Source organism: Rana temporaria, chromosome 10 (genome assembly GCF_905171775.1).
Source record: "Rana temporaria chromosome 10, aRanTem1.1, whole genome shotgun sequence".
NCBI lineage: Eukaryota > Metazoa > Chordata > Amphibia > Anura > Ranidae > Rana > Rana temporaria.
In genome coordinates, this window is record NC_053498.1 from 54,764,106 (window position 1) to 54,781,435 (window position 17,330).

The 17,330-nt window shown below is 44.7% G+C and overlaps 2 protein-coding genes across 9 annotated transcripts in view; both read right to left on the reverse strand.

Moving 5' to 3' along the window:
- Positions 1–7,003: 7,003 nt before the first annotated feature.
- The window catches only part of FLT3LG (fms related receptor tyrosine kinase 3 ligand), a 330,696-nt gene continuing 320,369 nt past the window's right edge, over positions 7,004–17,330 (reverse strand). For all 8 annotated transcript variants that reach the window (XR_005744019.1, XR_005744023.1, XR_005744022.1 and 5 more), the window contains one exon: positions 7,004–8,782. Coding sequence is in view for 2 of the 8 variants with exons in the window: in XM_040327627.1 (XP_040183561.1) it covers positions 8,744–8,782 (39 nt within the window). In the remaining 6 variants the exon portion in view is untranslated. The remainder of the gene's footprint in view (positions 8,783–17,330) is intronic.
- LOC120916576 (eukaryotic translation initiation factor 6-like) lies at positions 13,997–15,026 on the reverse strand. Its single transcript, XM_040327626.1, has one exon. The coding sequence runs from the start codon at positions 15,021–15,023 to the stop codon at positions 14,187–14,189; it is 837 nt and encodes a 278-aa protein (XP_040183560.1). The 5' UTR covers positions 15,024–15,026; the 3' UTR covers positions 13,997–14,186.

The following is a 17,330-nucleotide window of genomic DNA, read 5'->3' on the forward strand; positions in this document are numbered from 1 at the left end:
TTTGCAGGCTCCTGGCTGTGTAAAAAAAAAAAAAAAAATCACATGATTTACGTGCAAATGTGAACTTAGCCTTTAAAGTAAAGCAGCACTGAAAAAAATATTGAGGGTGCCATTTAACCTCTCTTTCTGAAAATGCTAGTTGACTGGATGTACTGATGATTAAAGCGGAGGTTCACACAAAAAGTCAACCTCCGCTTTTTGGATCCCTCCCCCCCTCCGGTGACACATTTGGCACCTTTCAGGGGGAGGGGGATGCAGATACCTGTCTGAGACAGGTATTTGCACCACTTCCGAGTCTGATCCCTGTGGGGAATCCAGCCTGTGACGTCACCCCCCAGCTGTCTTCTGGGAAACACTGTTCCCAGGAGAGAGCGGGGACCAGTGACCACGTGCCGTGATCCTCAAGTATGCGCAGTAGGGAATCAGGCAGTGAACCTGTCAGGTTTCACTTCCTGATTCCCTCACCGAGGATGGCGGCGGAAGCAGCCCGAGGACCGAGTGATTGCTCAGCCTCGGCTGCTGACATTGCGGGCGTGCTGGACAGGTAAGTGTCCTTTTTTTAAAAGTCAGCAGCTGCCGTATTTGTAGCTGCTGACTTTAAAAAATAAATAAAATCGGCCGAACCTCTGCTTTAAGTGGCTTTGATATTTTCCAAGCCACTAACCAGAAACAAATATTTTGATCACATCTTCTAACTTCATTTAGGGCGTATCTGTTCAATTACAGAGACAACTGTTATTTTGAAAAGGAGGTTCATCAGTGGCAACCCTCATATTTCTCTTATCACACTTTACAATGAATGAGAATGCAGCAGAAGTAATATTATTCAGAGGGAAACAGAGCCAGGAACTCTAGCACAGTAATCTTGTAGCCAAATAACATTGCCTACAAGACAATGTCCTGACAAGACTTGAGTGCTTAAAGGAAACCTGTACTGAGACAAAGTGGCAGGCCGCCATTACTGATATCTTACTGCAAATGGTAGTTGCTCTGCTGTCTCCAACTTCCATAATTTCTGTGTCACTTTCCCAGGAAGCAAGCAGCACATCAGAATTTCTAGTCTGCATATTTGTGTTGGGTGAGGTTATTGGCTAAGAAAGCAAAGAAGCCAATTGTTCAGCATTTAAGAAGGAAAGGTCAGTAGTGGCAGGCAGCCTGCTTATTTCTCTCATATAGTTTCCTTCAAAGTTGAACTCTAAAAAAGAGCTAAATATACAACTGAAATACATATCTTTGCATGCCAAATGATTTGTAATTCTGTTCAGCCAGTAGTATGATTGATAAAAAAGTATCACATTTTCTGATTCTACTTTTTACATGTCACCTTGCTTATTGGACAGTGGATCTGCTATGTGATACATTTTACTATATTTTATCCTCTAACCCTTTCACTGCCAGTTTGGTTCGTTGTACTTTTTGCACACGTAAATAAAACATTTTTTTAGACCTGAAGATTGCTTGAACGAAGATTGCACAAACGTAATAAATTACCCACTTTTTTGGTAAAATATAAAAGATGAGGTTGCATTGAGTCAATGGATACAAAACATGTCAAACCTTAAATTTGCGTGCGCTCATAAAAGGGTGACAAACTTCCGTACCCTATATTTTCCATGGGCGGCGCTTTAAAAGCTCTGCATAGTTCATCAGTTTAGCGTTATTCAGAAGTTCTGGTGCTATAATTGTTGCTCTCACTCTGGTGTGCAATACGTAATGTGTATCGGAATCAACGTTTCCGTACTTGGGCACCCCCCCAACACATGTGCTGACATTTTTACAAGCATTAATGCAGGGTGTTGGTGTCCTCAAAAATAATGTTGGCGTGTGTGTGATTGGGTACAACTTATTGTGTATATATCTGTCATATTGCCTCCATCTGAAGTTGGCTTGTCAGACATACACACAGTCACTGGGAGTGTGTGTAAACTACGGTAACCAGACTTCTTCAGTTTCCAGGGACAGTGCCTGGACTGAGGACACTGTTCCCAGACCAAGACTGTCTGGCTCCTATCAGGAGATCTGGACACACAGATCATCCCAGTCTCTGGGAGCTTCAGGCAGCTGTCTGGGCAAGGGGCGCTGATGTCATCCTATTCAGCAGGAGCCCGGGAGTAAGGAGATCTAGCATGCTGCTGAGATGAGGTCAGTAAACAAGGAAGATTGTGCAGAAACTGACATTTAGGGGTGCAATGATTGTACTGGGGTGCAGACTGCTGCTCCCTCCCATGCCATGTGCAGTGCAAACCATGTAATTTACTGTGCCCACCATGTGATGTACTGTGCCTATGGCATGTACTGTGCCCACCATGCGATACACTGTGCCCACCATGTGCAAACAGAGAGGGAGATACAGTATAGAGAAAGAGAGAGAGGGATATACAGTATACAAAGAGAGGGATATACAGTATACAGAGAGAGGGAGATACAGTATACAGAGAGAGGGAGATACAGTATATATAGAGAGAGCGAGAAAGAGAGAGATACAGTGTATATGTGTATATATTAGTGCTGTCAGTTAAACACGCTATTAACGGCGTTAACGCAAACCCATGTTAACGCCGTCAATTTTTTTATCGCGCGATTAACGAGGCGGCGTTCGGGGGTTATACCAGGATGATGCCTGCAGCCGCAGGCATCATCCCGGTACCGTTGTTTAGAGCGGGCGATCGGCTATCCAAACATAACAACCGATGCGGCTAAAAGCCGCTCGGTTGTTATGCCGGAGGAGCGGGAGGGGACATCCCGCCCCTCCCGCCGCCTTTCGCCGCTCTGACCGGGCCTCCCATCCCACCGGGAGACCCGATCCTAGATCCGCCGCCTTCTGTGTCCAGGTTGGAGACTGACACTAAGCCGTAAGCGGCTTTGATTCAGTCTCCGCATTGAAACCACAAAAGCGGCGTCATGACGTCACTTCCGGGTTTCTCGGCTGCCAATGGCGCCGGATTTAAAAAGTACACAGTATTCAGAATCGCCGTTTTCGGCGATCTGAATACTTTGAAGTGCAAAGGAGGGCTCGGAGGTCTTTTAGACCCCCGATCCCTCCATAAAGAGTACCTGTCACCACCTATTGCTGTCACAAGGGATGTTTACATTCCTTGTGACAGCAATAAAAGTGATCAAAATGTAAAAAAATAAAAAAACACAATTTAATATTCTAAAAAAATAAAAATAAATAAGAAAACAAAAAAAAAATGTTTTAAAGGGTGAACCTCCTTAATCGCGCGATTAATCGTGAGTTAACTATGACATTAATGCGATTAATCGCGATTAAAAATTAGGAGAGAGAGAGAAGGGGAGATACAGTACAATATATATATATATATATATATATATATATATATATATATATATATATATATATATATATATATATTGAGAGAGAGGGAGATACAGTATATAAAGAGAGGAATACAGTATATAGAGAGGGTGATACATTATAGAGAGGGGGAAATACAGTATATATAGAGAGAAAAATACAGTATATAGAGAGGGAAATACAGTATATAGAGAAAGAGAGATACAGTATATAGAGAAAGAGCTATACGGTATATGGAGAGGGAGATGCAGTATAGAGAGGGAAATACAGTATACAGAGAGAGTGAGATACAGTATATAGAGAAAGAAAGATACAGTATAGATAGAGAGATATACAGTGTAACAGAATGACCCGGGACAAACAGAGACTTTGTAAGGATGAGGGGTACTCCTGTACCGGCGTCACCAAGGAGTCTTATGTCTAGGGTCTAAGGTGACTGAGAAATTATATCCTAAATTACAGGACAGGGGACATCACTGATAGTTCATATTGCAGGATCTTGAGATATTGCAAGTTGTTGGTTAATTGTGACCCAACCAGTCAATAGTGACTCATTCTATGATTAGCCCTGGCTAGTGACATGCTAATTGAGTCTGCTTCTGAAAGACCTCTCATTGTGCGATGCTGCTTTGTGTGAATTCTATTGATATAAGATGTGGAATGGAACTTGCTAAGCTGTATGCGGAGACAGAACGTCTGTCTAAGATGTGGAATGTGACTTCTCAGGTGTATTGAAGCCACAGTGTGTGATGAAGGGGGTGGAGAGTCTTTGTTCCTTTCATGCTTGAACTGCATACAACCCTGAGAGTGTACCATTAAAGATGCCTTCATTTTGAAACCAGAAAGCACAGAGCTGTGTGTCTCGTGTCTGGGGGGAATTCTTATGGGTCGTGTTCGTTTGCCTGATTGTGGAGTGTCGATAAGCTGTCTTGGATGGAATATCATGAACGGATTTGACCCCTGTCCCATTTGGGGTTCCGTTACATACAGTATATATGTAGCGGTACCCCCGAAGGAGCTGCTGTGTAAAGTGGTCCGCCTGTCACCCTGCCCAGCCAGGCACACAGGGCCAGATCCACAAAGAGCCGGCGTAACGTAGAAATTCCCATTTAAGTTACACTGCCTTAAAATTTCTACCTAAGTGCCCGATCCACAAAGCACTTACCTAGAAATTTTCGGCTGTGTAACTTAAATTCCGCCGGCGCAAGGCGTTCCTCTTCAAATGGGGGCGATTCCCATTTAAATTAGGCGCGCTCCTGCGCCGGCCATACTGCGCATGCTCGTGACGTCATTTTCCCGACGTGCATAGCGCAAAATTACGTTACGCCGAGCTTTGTGGATCACGACGGGTCAATAAAGTTGCGTCGAAAAAAAAAAAAAGATACGGCGAAAAATTTTTTTTTAAAACAAAAAAAAAAAAACGCGTCGCTGGACAGAAGGGTCTGCTTTTACAAGGTGTAAACAGTTTACACTTTGTAAAAGCAGCCCTAATTTTACGATTGCAAACTAAAACTTACAGTGAAAAGCTTCGTGGATCTCCGTAAGTGCTAATTTGCATACCCGAGGCGGCATTTCGACGCAAAATGCCCCCAGCGGCGGATGCGGTACTGCATCCTAAGATCCGCCAGTGTAAGTCCCTTACACATGTCGGATCTTCTGTCTATCTCTTGGAAACTGATTCTGTGGATCAGTTCCAAAGATAGAAACAGGGATACGCCGGCGTATCCCTTTTGAGGATCTGGCCCACAATTTTCAAGCATCCAGAGACATGAAAGAGTCCTTGCACTTTGTATTTTTATTAAAGGGAATTAAACTTGTATAGGGATGGGGAACTTATGAGATGCCCAGGTAATTAACAGGTAAGGTTAGGACTCCTATATACATCACAGTATATACACTTCTCTTCTCCTCCTGCACATCGCTTCCTTTCTTGCACTCTCCGGACTAGCTAGCACTGATTTGTTAGGCCTGACACTGGCACAGCCAGGCCTAAAGCAGGTGCCCTTAATGGGCAGTAACTGCGGGCCCCTATGGTGTAGCAAAATATTAATAAGTCCCAGTGCTGGCCATCTGTGTGGCTACTGTTCCCAGTACCACCTCTTCAGGCACTGTCAGCCCTCCTGGCTGCAGCTGCCTCTCTCCACTGCCCATGATACCACCATCCTCCAGACTGGCTCTGCACCCATTGCAAACTACTGCATCTCAGTCCTCTCAGGTGTGCCTCCCAGTCCTCCCGACAGTGTGCTCACTCACCAGTCCACCTGACTGCCTCTGTGAAACTCCTAGAGACTTGCCCGGCAGTCTTCTCATGCTGTCCTCTCTTGCTCCTCCTGTGTATCCTGTCCAGGACACCTCTGTGAGATTTAAGAGGGTCCCATTCACACCGGAGCCCAGGCCCAAGGTCACCCCCCAGCCAGACTGGGGAGCTCCCTCAAAGGCCTCGACAGCCTAACACTCCATCTTCATCTTCCACCCGATACAACTCCTCCCCAGCTGGGCTGAGCCTAAGTGTTTAAGGAGGCCTGTCCCTGCCAATTCAGATTGAGGATTGGTCTGTAACCTCAGAATACCACCGGTTTCATCACCTCCCCTCTCCACCTCTCCAGAAATCCATATAAGATTCTGGAGAGAAGTAGGAGGTAATAATGATGCCACATGTGAGTCACCCAACAGTACCCTGAGCGACTCCCAGCCCAGATAAAAATACACACAGGCTTGGCTGCTAGCCAAGCCTGGAAATTGTACCTACTCTCAAAAAAATTACATTATACTTCCAGCACTTTAGAGGGTGCTACATATAGAGAGGAAGATACAGTATAGTGAAAGAGGGAAATACAGAATATAGAGAAATAGAGATACAGTATATAGAGAGAGGGAGATACAGTATATAGAGAAAGAGATACAGTGTACAGAGAGAGGGAAATACAGTATATACTGTATATCCCTCTCTCTATATAGAGAAAGAGATGCAGTACATAGAGAGCGAGAAATACAGTATATAGAAAAATTCAATGAAAAGTTTTTCTCTCTATCTTCTTAACATTTGGTAGTCATATCCCAAAAAATTCTAAGTATCTTTTTTTTATCCTATGGACAAAATGTGAGAAATAACGTATATATCATACAATCATTCCATAAAGCTTCTAAAATAGTTTACCATTTCCCCCCCCCCCAAAAAAAAAAAGTCCCTGGATTTAATTAAAAAAATCTGGTCACCTTACTGTAAACCCCCCCCCCCTGCGCAAGCAGATCCAAAACAACGTACCTGGCAGAAAAAAATGTTAGGAGTACAGTATAGTTCAGCATTATGCTTATGAGTCTCTTTAAATTTGTAAATATCTATTTGCTCTGTGTCAAGTGTCAAGGACATCCCAGTGAGAAGGTACTTTTTATATTTCTCCAAAAATAATCTATACACATCCACTATTTAATGACCCTACAAACTATTTTCCATTAAATAGTTTCTTCCTGTATTTTTCTGTCATACTTCCAACAACTTTCATAAGCTCTCAAACCCTATTCCATCTCAGGAGGGCGCAAGAGAGGTTGGCTATGTTCCAACATACGTACCATGGAGAATGAACATAGCCACCCTCTAACAGAAAGTCAGATTACAGCAGCAAAAAAACGGACATTGGAGATTTGGAGGTGGCTGAGAGCAAAGATGAGATTTTTTGAGTTAATACATACCTGAATAGAATTTATTTTTTCAAACCACAGTTTAGGTCACAGCAATAGTTGTTTGATTTACTACTTACTTGGGCATAACTACCATTATTTTATTCACTAGCGTATTTGCTTTTAGGAAATATTTATCAGGTTTCGAAGGTTTTAACTAATCTTCAGGTCTAAAATATGCATTTTAACATGTGTGCAAAAGAATGCAAAAATGTCTCAGCCAGCAAAAGGGTTAATAGCTGTTATAGTACATTTAAAAAACAACATCTTCACAGTCCATGATACAAACTATTTGCTGCTGACTCTCTAATGTACTTGTTCTGGAAAAATGTACTTTTCTTTTATTGACCCTGCTTAATGCCAAGTACACACGGTGAGAAAATCTGAAGAAAAATTTAATTTTCAGAGCGATCTTCCAATAATTTGATTGTTAGTACACAGTTTTCGATAGCCAAACATGACAGTTCATGCAAAAACATCCAAATGGCAAGCACACAAATATTTTTTGTATAATAACAGAACAAACAAATTTTGTGTTAGTATGTTATTTGTACGAAGAAAATCATGTGACCAAGGGCACCCATGCTCGGAAATGAAAGAATACATTACAATACAATACATTACATGACTTATGAAGTTGTATTCTGTTGTACGCAAATTTTCGTAACTTTAGTAACCTATTGGTTTTCGATATGAGGCTAGCATGCAAAGAAAAATGGACGATCATTCGTGTGATATCTTTATTGTGTGTTCGAGGCTTAAGACTAACAGCAGATCTTATAAAGGGGCAGAATGGGGAATGAGTCCATTACATCACATGACCTTATGTTTTGTTTTTTTGTGACACACAGAGGAAAGATACACGTTGTTCTTCGAAGGGAACCAAACTAGGCACCATAGGGACAGTAGAGTAGGGTGCAAAAAGCTGGAAATCCTTACCCAATAGGTAGAAAATGCAGGTCCTGCTAGATAATTTGCATTCTGCATACGTTGACAATTCTAGCCCTGTTCTAGACCTAATTCTGGGTTTTTAGTGAACTCTATCGTAAATCCAAAGCAAACTGTGTGTTCAAACCCTGAAGATAGTAGGGGCCTTTTTCTCAAAACACACTGGCCATATCTGATTACCAAGCCAGATGAACATTTGCACTAGGTGCCCCTTACCACACAACCTGAAACCTGTTACTACAGATTCAGGCCCTCAGTACCAGTATGCCATGGGACCCATGTTTACAGTTATCAGCCACATTTTTCCTGGTTTTCACTGCAGCTTCTGTCCAAGTGCCAGGCTCTCTACAATAGTTTCTGTCTACATGGTTGGCTCTTCAGGACAATCTCCTTCCATATAGCAGGGACCATTAGTGTAGTAGTTACACAAAAGAGACAATACAGTGCGTATAGCAAACAATCTCTTCACGTGACAGTGTAGTCTCTCTAAATGGCAGTCTTTCCAACATGTCAGTAAAACCATGGTGTATGAGTTTAGTTACAGCATGTAATCTCAGAAACACTCATATTTTTAATCATGCACTCTAGAACTGCACTTATATTTTGAAGTCTGTCTCCTTTTGTTTCCACTTGCAGTTGTATTGATTCCATAAAAACGATGTGCAGAACAAGTTCCATGCCCAAAAGAATCTGACATCTGTAAATGCTTCTCTGTCTGGTTTTGAATCTCTGTGGTTTCAGTCCCATACCAGCCGAGCAGAAAATTAAAATGATGTTTCAATGATGTTGGTCTATTCCAATCTAGGAAAGTCTGTCCATTAACAGTCCTTCAGAGGGCACCTAAAACGTATAAAAAAACATAGCAAGTGCTTAATATAATGAACTGTTATGATCTATGTCAAAATAGATAATTTTGAAGATTATTGGAGGGAATGTGTACCTAAACAAAACAGGAATATCAAGAGGAACCCTGTCACTCTCCACATAGAAGATAATGGACAAGCCAAATGTGTTGATGCCCCTAACTATCCAAAAATGGGAGGCCCCGTCAACTCAGGTTGTACGGTTCTCCAAGCCTTTGGTACAGAAACTGTGTCAAAGTCACCTTCTAGCTAAAACAGAAGACTAAAGACCTTGGTCACCATGAACTCCTTGTAATATTTTGAGTTTTTTTCTTAAGTTGTAATGCTTTCCAGTAAGCTCAGACCAGCCAGGAAATACTGTTTTAGTGGTTGTTGGTCAATTTTTATTTCACAGGAAAATACAAGTTCAAATTCAACACAACAAAAAAGGTTACCCTTAGAGCAGTGGCAGCTGGTGCTCCAAATTTTTGGGGTGGCCCAAACGTAAAAAAAAAAAAAAAAGAAAGAAAATAATTGCAGCCTCACTGTGCCCATCAACTGCAACCACTGTGCCATCAATTGTCACCACTGTGCCATGCCATAAAACACAGCCACTGTGCCATGCCATCAAATGCAGTCACTGTGCCATGCCATCAAAAGCAGCCACTGTAGCATCAATTGTCACCACTGTGCCATGCCATCAAACGCAGCCACTGTGCCATCAATTGTCACCACTGTGCCATGCCATCAAACGCAGCCACTGTGCCATCAATTATCACCACTGTGCCATGCCATCAAATGCAGTCACTATGCCATCAATTCGCACCACTGTGCCATGCCATCAAATGCAGTCACTGTGCAATGCCATCAAACGCAGCCACTGTGCCATGCCATCAAACGCAGTAGCTGTGCCATGCCATCAAACGCAGTCACTGTGCCATGCCATCAAACGCAGTCACTGTGCCATGCCATCAAACGCAGCCACTGTGCCCCTCAATTGTCGCCACTGTGCATGTCACTGTGCCCTTTAATTGTTGCCACTGTGCCCATTGTCACTACTGTGCCCATTGATGCCACTGTGCCATTTGCCGCCACTGTGCCCATTGATGCCATTGTGCCCTTTGTCGCCTCTGTGCCCATTGTAGCAGCTGTGCCCTGTAAAATGCACTTACCTTAAAGCCGAGTTCCACCAAAAAGTGGAACTTCTGCTTAATCCACTCCTCGCCCTCTTACATGCCACATTTGGCATGTAATTTTTTTGGGGGGGGGAGTGGGGGCTTCAGGAGGAGTGGTACTGTCCAATCGGATGGCGCAGCGCCGCTCGCGCATACGCAGTGGGTGCCCGGCCGTGAAGCCGAAAGCTGTCACGGCCGGGTGCCCACACTTGGAATAAAGACGCCGGCCGGAGAGGGGGGGAGAGGAGCGGAGCCCCGGCCGGCGCAGCGCTGGAACGTGGAGCAGGTGAGTGTATGCTTGTTAAAAGCCAGCAGCTACACTTTTTGTAGCTGCTGACTTTTAATAAACATAAAAAATGACAGGAACACCCCTTTAATCCTTCCACGTCCCTCGATGTCTTCTCCCGCCTTGGTGACGCTTCAGCCAATCAGGTTACCGATAACCAGAATCGGCGAACCTGATTGGATAAGACTGACGGCCATCTCAGCCAAGGAACGCACCCAGTACGTTCCCTGGATAAAGCATCCGGGAGACGAGGGCTGTACTCGGAAAGACCATCAGAGCTGCTGGCTCTGATAGGCACTTCCGCACAGCCAACCAGCTGCCGTTATTCAGGTGGTCGGCGCTCAATGTCCGGCCACCTGAATAGACCAGTGGCAGCTGGCAACAATAACATACATTCATGCATGAATGTATGTTATTTTCAGTGGCGGTGCGGAGCCAGAGGGGGCTGCGCTCCAGCGCCCTCTATGGATGGACCGCCGCTGCCTTAGAGGGGTGTTCAGCATTCCCCTCTCAATGCTATAAAGCAACATAAAGGGCTGCTTCAGCCTCCTGGCTCACTCTGGCAGTGCAGTTGCTCATACCTCAACCTTAGGCCTATGGACTGATTCACAGCACCACTGCGCTCCTTTACAAGCTCTGTACCCCTCTTGCACTCTTGCAGATCCCTGATGCACTGGTCTACGCCCTCACCTATGGGCAGGGGACATCCTTTCTCCCAGATGGAGGAATGAACTGCAGACAGGCCCTTGATCATAAAGGCTATGCATACCTGCACACTCAGCATGCAGGTCTACAGTATGACCCGGGCACAGGGTTAGATGCTTCATTCCTCCCAAGTTTCTTTAAAGTCTCTGAACTCCAGAACCCAATTCGAAAAGTACCCAGAAAAACCACCAAACCTAACCCTATAGGCTAAGAACATTTGACCATAAATTACATAGTTAACCAATTCAGAAGTGTATAGAAATTCCTGTGCTCACAACTGACCAATAAAGTGTAATGAATCAGCAACAGCAGAAAACTGCTATACAGAACTGATAAATTGTTGCAGAGACTGAACTTTGCTGTTTACTTAAGATGATTGTAAGGAATGTGCTGGCTATAGTGCAGGTGCAAGGTGCATGCAAATGTGCAGGTGAGGGCCTGCTGGTGCCCATCTTGCTGTGCCCAGGCGAAAGCATATTAGCACACATTAGCCATTGACACTGGCGCCAGATTACCTATATAAAAGTGCAGCAACTGCACTAGTCCATTGTTGTCTGATCTGCAGCTGTACCCATGTTCCTGTATCTGATTCTGCTGATGTCTGTATTTGACCCGGCTTGCTCCTGACTTCACTTGAGCCTAACCTGACCTGACCTTGGCCTGTCTCTGCCTTTTGCGTATCTGCCTGATCTCATGTTGCCAACCTATGCCTGTATGCTGATGATTCCTTGTTTGCCATCTATGCCTGAATCTGACCATCTGTTGCTGACCTGGATTGTCTGACCTTGCATCCAATTGTTCATCTGCCCTGCTTGAACCTGCCTAGCTCAAGCTGGAACTTCTTCTACTGTGGGTCACCAGTCTACCTACACCTGCAAGAAAAAGTGTAACCCATACTTCTCTTTTAGACTGGGTTCACACTGCAGCACAAAGCAGCTCACAGCAGGGGTCTGGTGCGTCTCTATTCACCGTTTCAGGTCTGATTTCAGCCCGAATTTTGGGCTGAATTTGAACCTGAAACAGGCCAGAAGATGCACTGGACTCCTGTGCAGTTCGCACCGAAGCTGCTCCAGAGATGTGTGAACTGGCTCCATAGAGAACTGGTCACAATCTCCTGAAATGCGAGTTGGATGCGGGAAAACCCACATCAATTTTGCACTAGTGTAAATCCAGCCTTAATCTTGTTGAAAAAAGACACAAGTCCACCCAGTTCCACCTACATAGAAAAACAAACACACACAAATAGAAAACCTCCATAGATACAATCCTATAGCCACAGTTGATCCAGAGCAAGGAAAAAATAATAATCTGATTCCTTCCTGATCCCCCAACAGGCAATTAGATATTCCCTGGATCACCGTTACTTATAAATATTAGTATCCAATTATATTATGTGCATCTAGGAAAGAATCCAGGCCTTTTTTTTTAAACAATCTACTAAGCTGGACAGAACCAGCTCTTGAGGGAGTCTATTCCACCTTTCCACAGCTCTTACAGTGAAGAAGCCTTTCCGTATTTGGAGATTATATCACTTTTCCTTCATATGTAAAGAGTGCCCCCTTGTCCTCTAAGGTCACCACCTTAAGATGAATATCGCTACACCAAGTTCACTATATGGACCACATATATTTATACATGTTGATCATATCCACCCTTAATCTCCTCTTCTGAAGAGAGAAGAAATTCAGTTCACCTAATCTTTCCTCATAGCTGAGCTCCTCCATTCCTCTTATCAGTTTGTTTGTCCTTTTCTGCACTTTCTCCAGTTCCCCAATATTCTTTTTGTGAACTGGATCCCAAAACAGAACTGCATATTCCAGATGAGGTCTTACTAATGATTTGTACAGGGACAAAATGATACATCTCTCTCTGGAGTCCATACCTCTCTTAATACAAGAAAGGATTTTGCTCGCTTTGGAAACCGCAGCTTGGAATTGCATGCTATTATTGCGCTTATGATCTACCAAAACCCCCAGATCCTTCTCCACCATTGATTCCCCCAATTGTACTCCCCCTAGCATGTATGATGCATGCATATTCTTAGCTCCCAAGTGCATAACTTACATTTTTCAACATTAAACCTCATTTGCCACACAGTTACCAATTAAACAATGCATTGATGTCGGCTGGTAAGTTTGAAACATCCTTTCCTGGCCAGTCCTCCCGTCAGCACATCATGGGTTAATCCCCTCCTCTGGTCCACCAGTACCACCTTCTTTTAGCTAATAAGTAGGGGGCCCCTCCTCCCAGTCCTTGTTCCTTTTTTTTGGTCGGACGATCAGACCACCTAAGACTCTTCCAGACAATCAAGCTACGAATGAAGAGGAAGAAAGAAAACCCCCCTACCGAACCATCCCCACCCAGGTTCAGCCTCTCCTCGGGTTGGAAGGTCCAGAAGTAATAAAGGTATGCCCCTTTATGACACTGGACGCTCAGGTGCATGAGCTGCGGGCGTTTTTAGCTTATAGGAAGCTTACTGTGATCATAGAGGCTGTGGTGTGTCTCCTGTCCTCTGCTAGGACATGCTGGCTCCTTCTCCTTACTCAGATCTGAGCTCCGTAGGAGCGCGCCGCCCCTCCTTCCTTCACTTTATGTTAGTCGGCGGTGACCTCACAGGGGGGGCGGGGCCGGGGCCGCGCCGTGGGCGTGCTCAAATCGGCTTTAAAAGACTCTCCAGGACAGGAGGCTCAGTGCGGTCTGCCACTGTCTGGGAGAGGAAGCACTAGGTAAGCCTCCAGCTGAGGAGGATTGAATGAGATTGTGTCAGTGCTGCACTATGCTTTCAGGTCCTCATTGTTCGTTTTTGCTTTGAAGTAGCTTTTCACGATGGTCTAAGCTGTCATTACTGTGTGTCTAAAACTCCTCAGAACCAATCAGATTAATTTTAAAAACAAAACACTGCCCTGGATTTGTTTGTTTTTGTTCTGTGTGTCTTCTCGACTCACCTCTCACCCGGAACTTCATGTATGTACCTTTGAAACCGAAAGTGAAACTAGAGGCACATTATATGATTGAATTTAATCTATTCTTTTTTTTTTTTTTTTTTGAATTTATCAGATTTTTATTGAGACTCAATACTAGAGGGCCTGGCTTACTTTATGAAAATCTGACAGAGACCAGGCACTACACTGGTTATGTCAGATACTAAAGTAGAGAAGCCTTTGGATCAGTATGACAGAGGGGAGGAATACTGGTTCACCCAACTAATGTGCAGAGATACTTCCTTTATTGTACACTCAGCCCACGTTTCTGCTGTCAATGAGGGAGTCTCTCATACTAGTGGCAATAGTGCTTGGCTGGGCATCACTTAATTTGAATACACTTTCTATTACTGACAGCTCTGTACTTGTTGTGTCCAGACCACAGAAAGCACACCAGTCATTGACAACCATTCCTGCTGCAATGACTTCACTACCTCGATTCACTGTTCCAGCCACAAGGGGGACCTGGAGAAGAGCCGATAGCTCATCTTGGTGTTCTATTGATGTTTTAGGATGCACCAAACCTCCTTGATTGCTGAAAGCACAGTAACTTCCAACCAGCACTTGATCAGCAACAGTCTGTCTAAATACTTCTACTTTCAGGACATATGCCAAAATCTCCTCCGTCTCCCTGTCAAGGTCAGGGTGAACCAGCGCTACATAGTCATTACAGGCTATCACATTCCCTAAGGCGGACAGCCGCTCCTCCACTCGCTGGATACGAACTGAGTCTGGCAAACTGTTTCTTATATTTTGGAGCTCCTGGTCTGTTGTGTTGCTTGGAACTAGAAGGCCATTACGGTTTCCTACACACATCCTTCCAATAATTCTACACCCGGCTATTGATGCATGGACAACAGGTATTGACTCTGAAAGCTCCCCTTCAAAAACACTGTAGAAGTTCTCCGAGCCTCCAATGGCCACCAGGCAGTAGGTGTTTGTCAGCTTGGCGAAGCAGCCGATCTCATTGTTATTCTCGAAGGAAGCGCGGACAGCCATCTCTATGTGAGCAGGAACCGATCTCTGAGAACACACACCGAGCAAAAACTTCTCCCCGCTGTCTTCTACACCCCAACATCTATTCTTAATCATTTTTAAAAGGAATCAGTTAACTTTTATGTCTCTATACCCTGTAAACAGGAATTTCAGCAAAAAATAAATAAAATAAAATAAAATAAAATAAATAAAGTAAAATTAGGTATCAATTGCTACACCGCCTGATGTGCGTACCCTGCTTCTTTACACAGCATGAGCTCACCACAGCCTCAGGATGCACCAAAGTCACCGGACAGGTAGGAGGGGTCAACGGGGGCCACAAAGTAAAAGAGTGCAATACCAAGAGCTAAAGGTAGTGTTTCTTGGTTGTCTTTTTAGGAGCAGAAGCCCTAAGATAAGACAGGAACGGAGAAAAAAGTCCCGCCACCGTTCAAAATCTCCGCAAGCGTCTGGCTCTCGGGCAACGCATAAGTTCCATTCTAGTCCAGCACGCAAATCCAGTCACTCTGCGACTGTAGCAGAGCCAAATGCATCAAGACCCCGCCCAGACAATAGTCTTTGTTGGGCATGTTCGGACCATCCGAACCTGGCAAACTTCTATGCACCGGCTGCATTAAGGACGTGGCTACAGGTGGCAGAGGGTATTCAGTCAGCCGCAGCCACCAAAACACCTAGAAGATCTAAAGTTAGTAGCGCCAATCAATCAGTGGGCGATGAATCACCTGCACGGGAGACGCTATCACTAGGCTCATCGGACTCTGAAGAGCCCTCAGAATATTTATTTGATTTTTAATATATTGAATCATTTGTCACAGCCGTGAAGGACACCATTGACTGGGATCAAGATGTTCAGCCAAGCTGAAGGGAAAAAAAAAAAAAAAATGTTAAGGATTTTTTCCTAGCCGGAAAAGGCAAGGGGTTACTTTCTCCCTCTTGCCGGAAATCCGAGAATGGTTCGAGGAGGAACGGGAAAAGCCGGAAAAGAGGGCAAACGTACAGAATCGTTTCTCAAGGTTGTACCCTTTTAAAACCCCAGAAGCAGACCTTTGGGACTCCCCATTGGGCATAGATGTGGCCTTACAGCGCCTGGCCCGACAGGTCGCATTGCCATTGTAAGACCCAATGGACAGACGTGCGGACACAGACCTAAAAAAGGTCTACTCAGCTGCAGGTGTAGCGTGCCGCCTGGCTATTTCCAGAGCACTCAAGGTTTGGACCACGAGAACCCAAGCAGCCCTAAAAGCAGATACAGGGTCAGAATCAGTCATACAGACAATGGAGAAATTTGATCTTGCCGCCGATTTCATAGCGGAAGCCTCTATGGACCTGACAAAGTTACTCGCAAAAATCATGGCTTTTGCAGTGACGGCAAAGAGGGCCCTCTGGTTGCGACATTGGGGAGCAGACAACACCTCAAAACGGAGTTTCTGCAATATTCCGTTTAATGGCAAGGTGCTGTTCGGAAAGACCCTAGAAGAAGCTATTAGACGAGCTACAGGGGGAAAGTCGGGTCTAATGCCAGAGACCTAGGAAGGCACAGCAGGCCACCTGGCCAGCCCAACCAGACTACAAAAGGGCGTATGACGCCAGGTCATACAGGCCAGGACGGTAATATACAAGGCCCTACTGGAAAAATCCACAAGATTCTTTTCGGCGGAAGGTAAAGTCTAGAGCGGCACAGACCGCGAAAAAACACGAAAAATCTTTTTGACGGGTTAACCGCCCATCCCCCCCAGGTGGGCGCCAGGTTAATGTCCTTCGGGGAAGTATGGGCGGAAGAGGTCAAGGACCAGTGGGTCCGCAAGACGGTCAGATACGGTTCCAAAATATCCTTTCAAAATAACCAACAGATCAGAGGAAACGTAACTGATTACAAGAATATTTAGACGGCTTACAGCAAAAGAATGCAATTTCGCTGGTGCCCCTATCCCAACAAGGAAAAGGGGTATACTCTCCAATCTTTCTAGTTCCCAAAGCATCAGGGGATCTCAGACCAGTTCTGGACCTGAGAATTCTAAACCACTTCATAGAACCCAAGACGTTCAAGATGGAGTCTGTATTTACAATCATCTCTGTGTTGCAACCAGGAGACTGGTTGATATCAGTCGATCTAACGGATGCATATTTGCAACGAGAGCCACCAAAGATATCTAAGATTCTTGGTAGGGGAAGATCACTTCCAGTTCAGGTGTCTGCCGTTCGGCATCAGCACAGCTCCGCGAGTGTTTTCCAAAATCTTACTAGCCGTTATTGCCGTCATTCGCCTGAAAGGCATAGACGACATCCTGGTAGTAGCACATTAGAGCGGAAAACTGGCGTCTCAACGCGAGATGGTTCTAGAAATCCTATCAAAATTTGGCCGGATCATCAACAGGCAAAAGAGCCAATTGATTCCCTCACAAC

Excerpts from the sequence above, each read along its gene's own strand:
- LOC120916576 (XM_040327626.1), bottom strand. The coding sequence starts at position 15,023 with ATGATTAAGAATAGATGTTGGGGTGTAGAAGACAGCGGGGAGAAGTTT.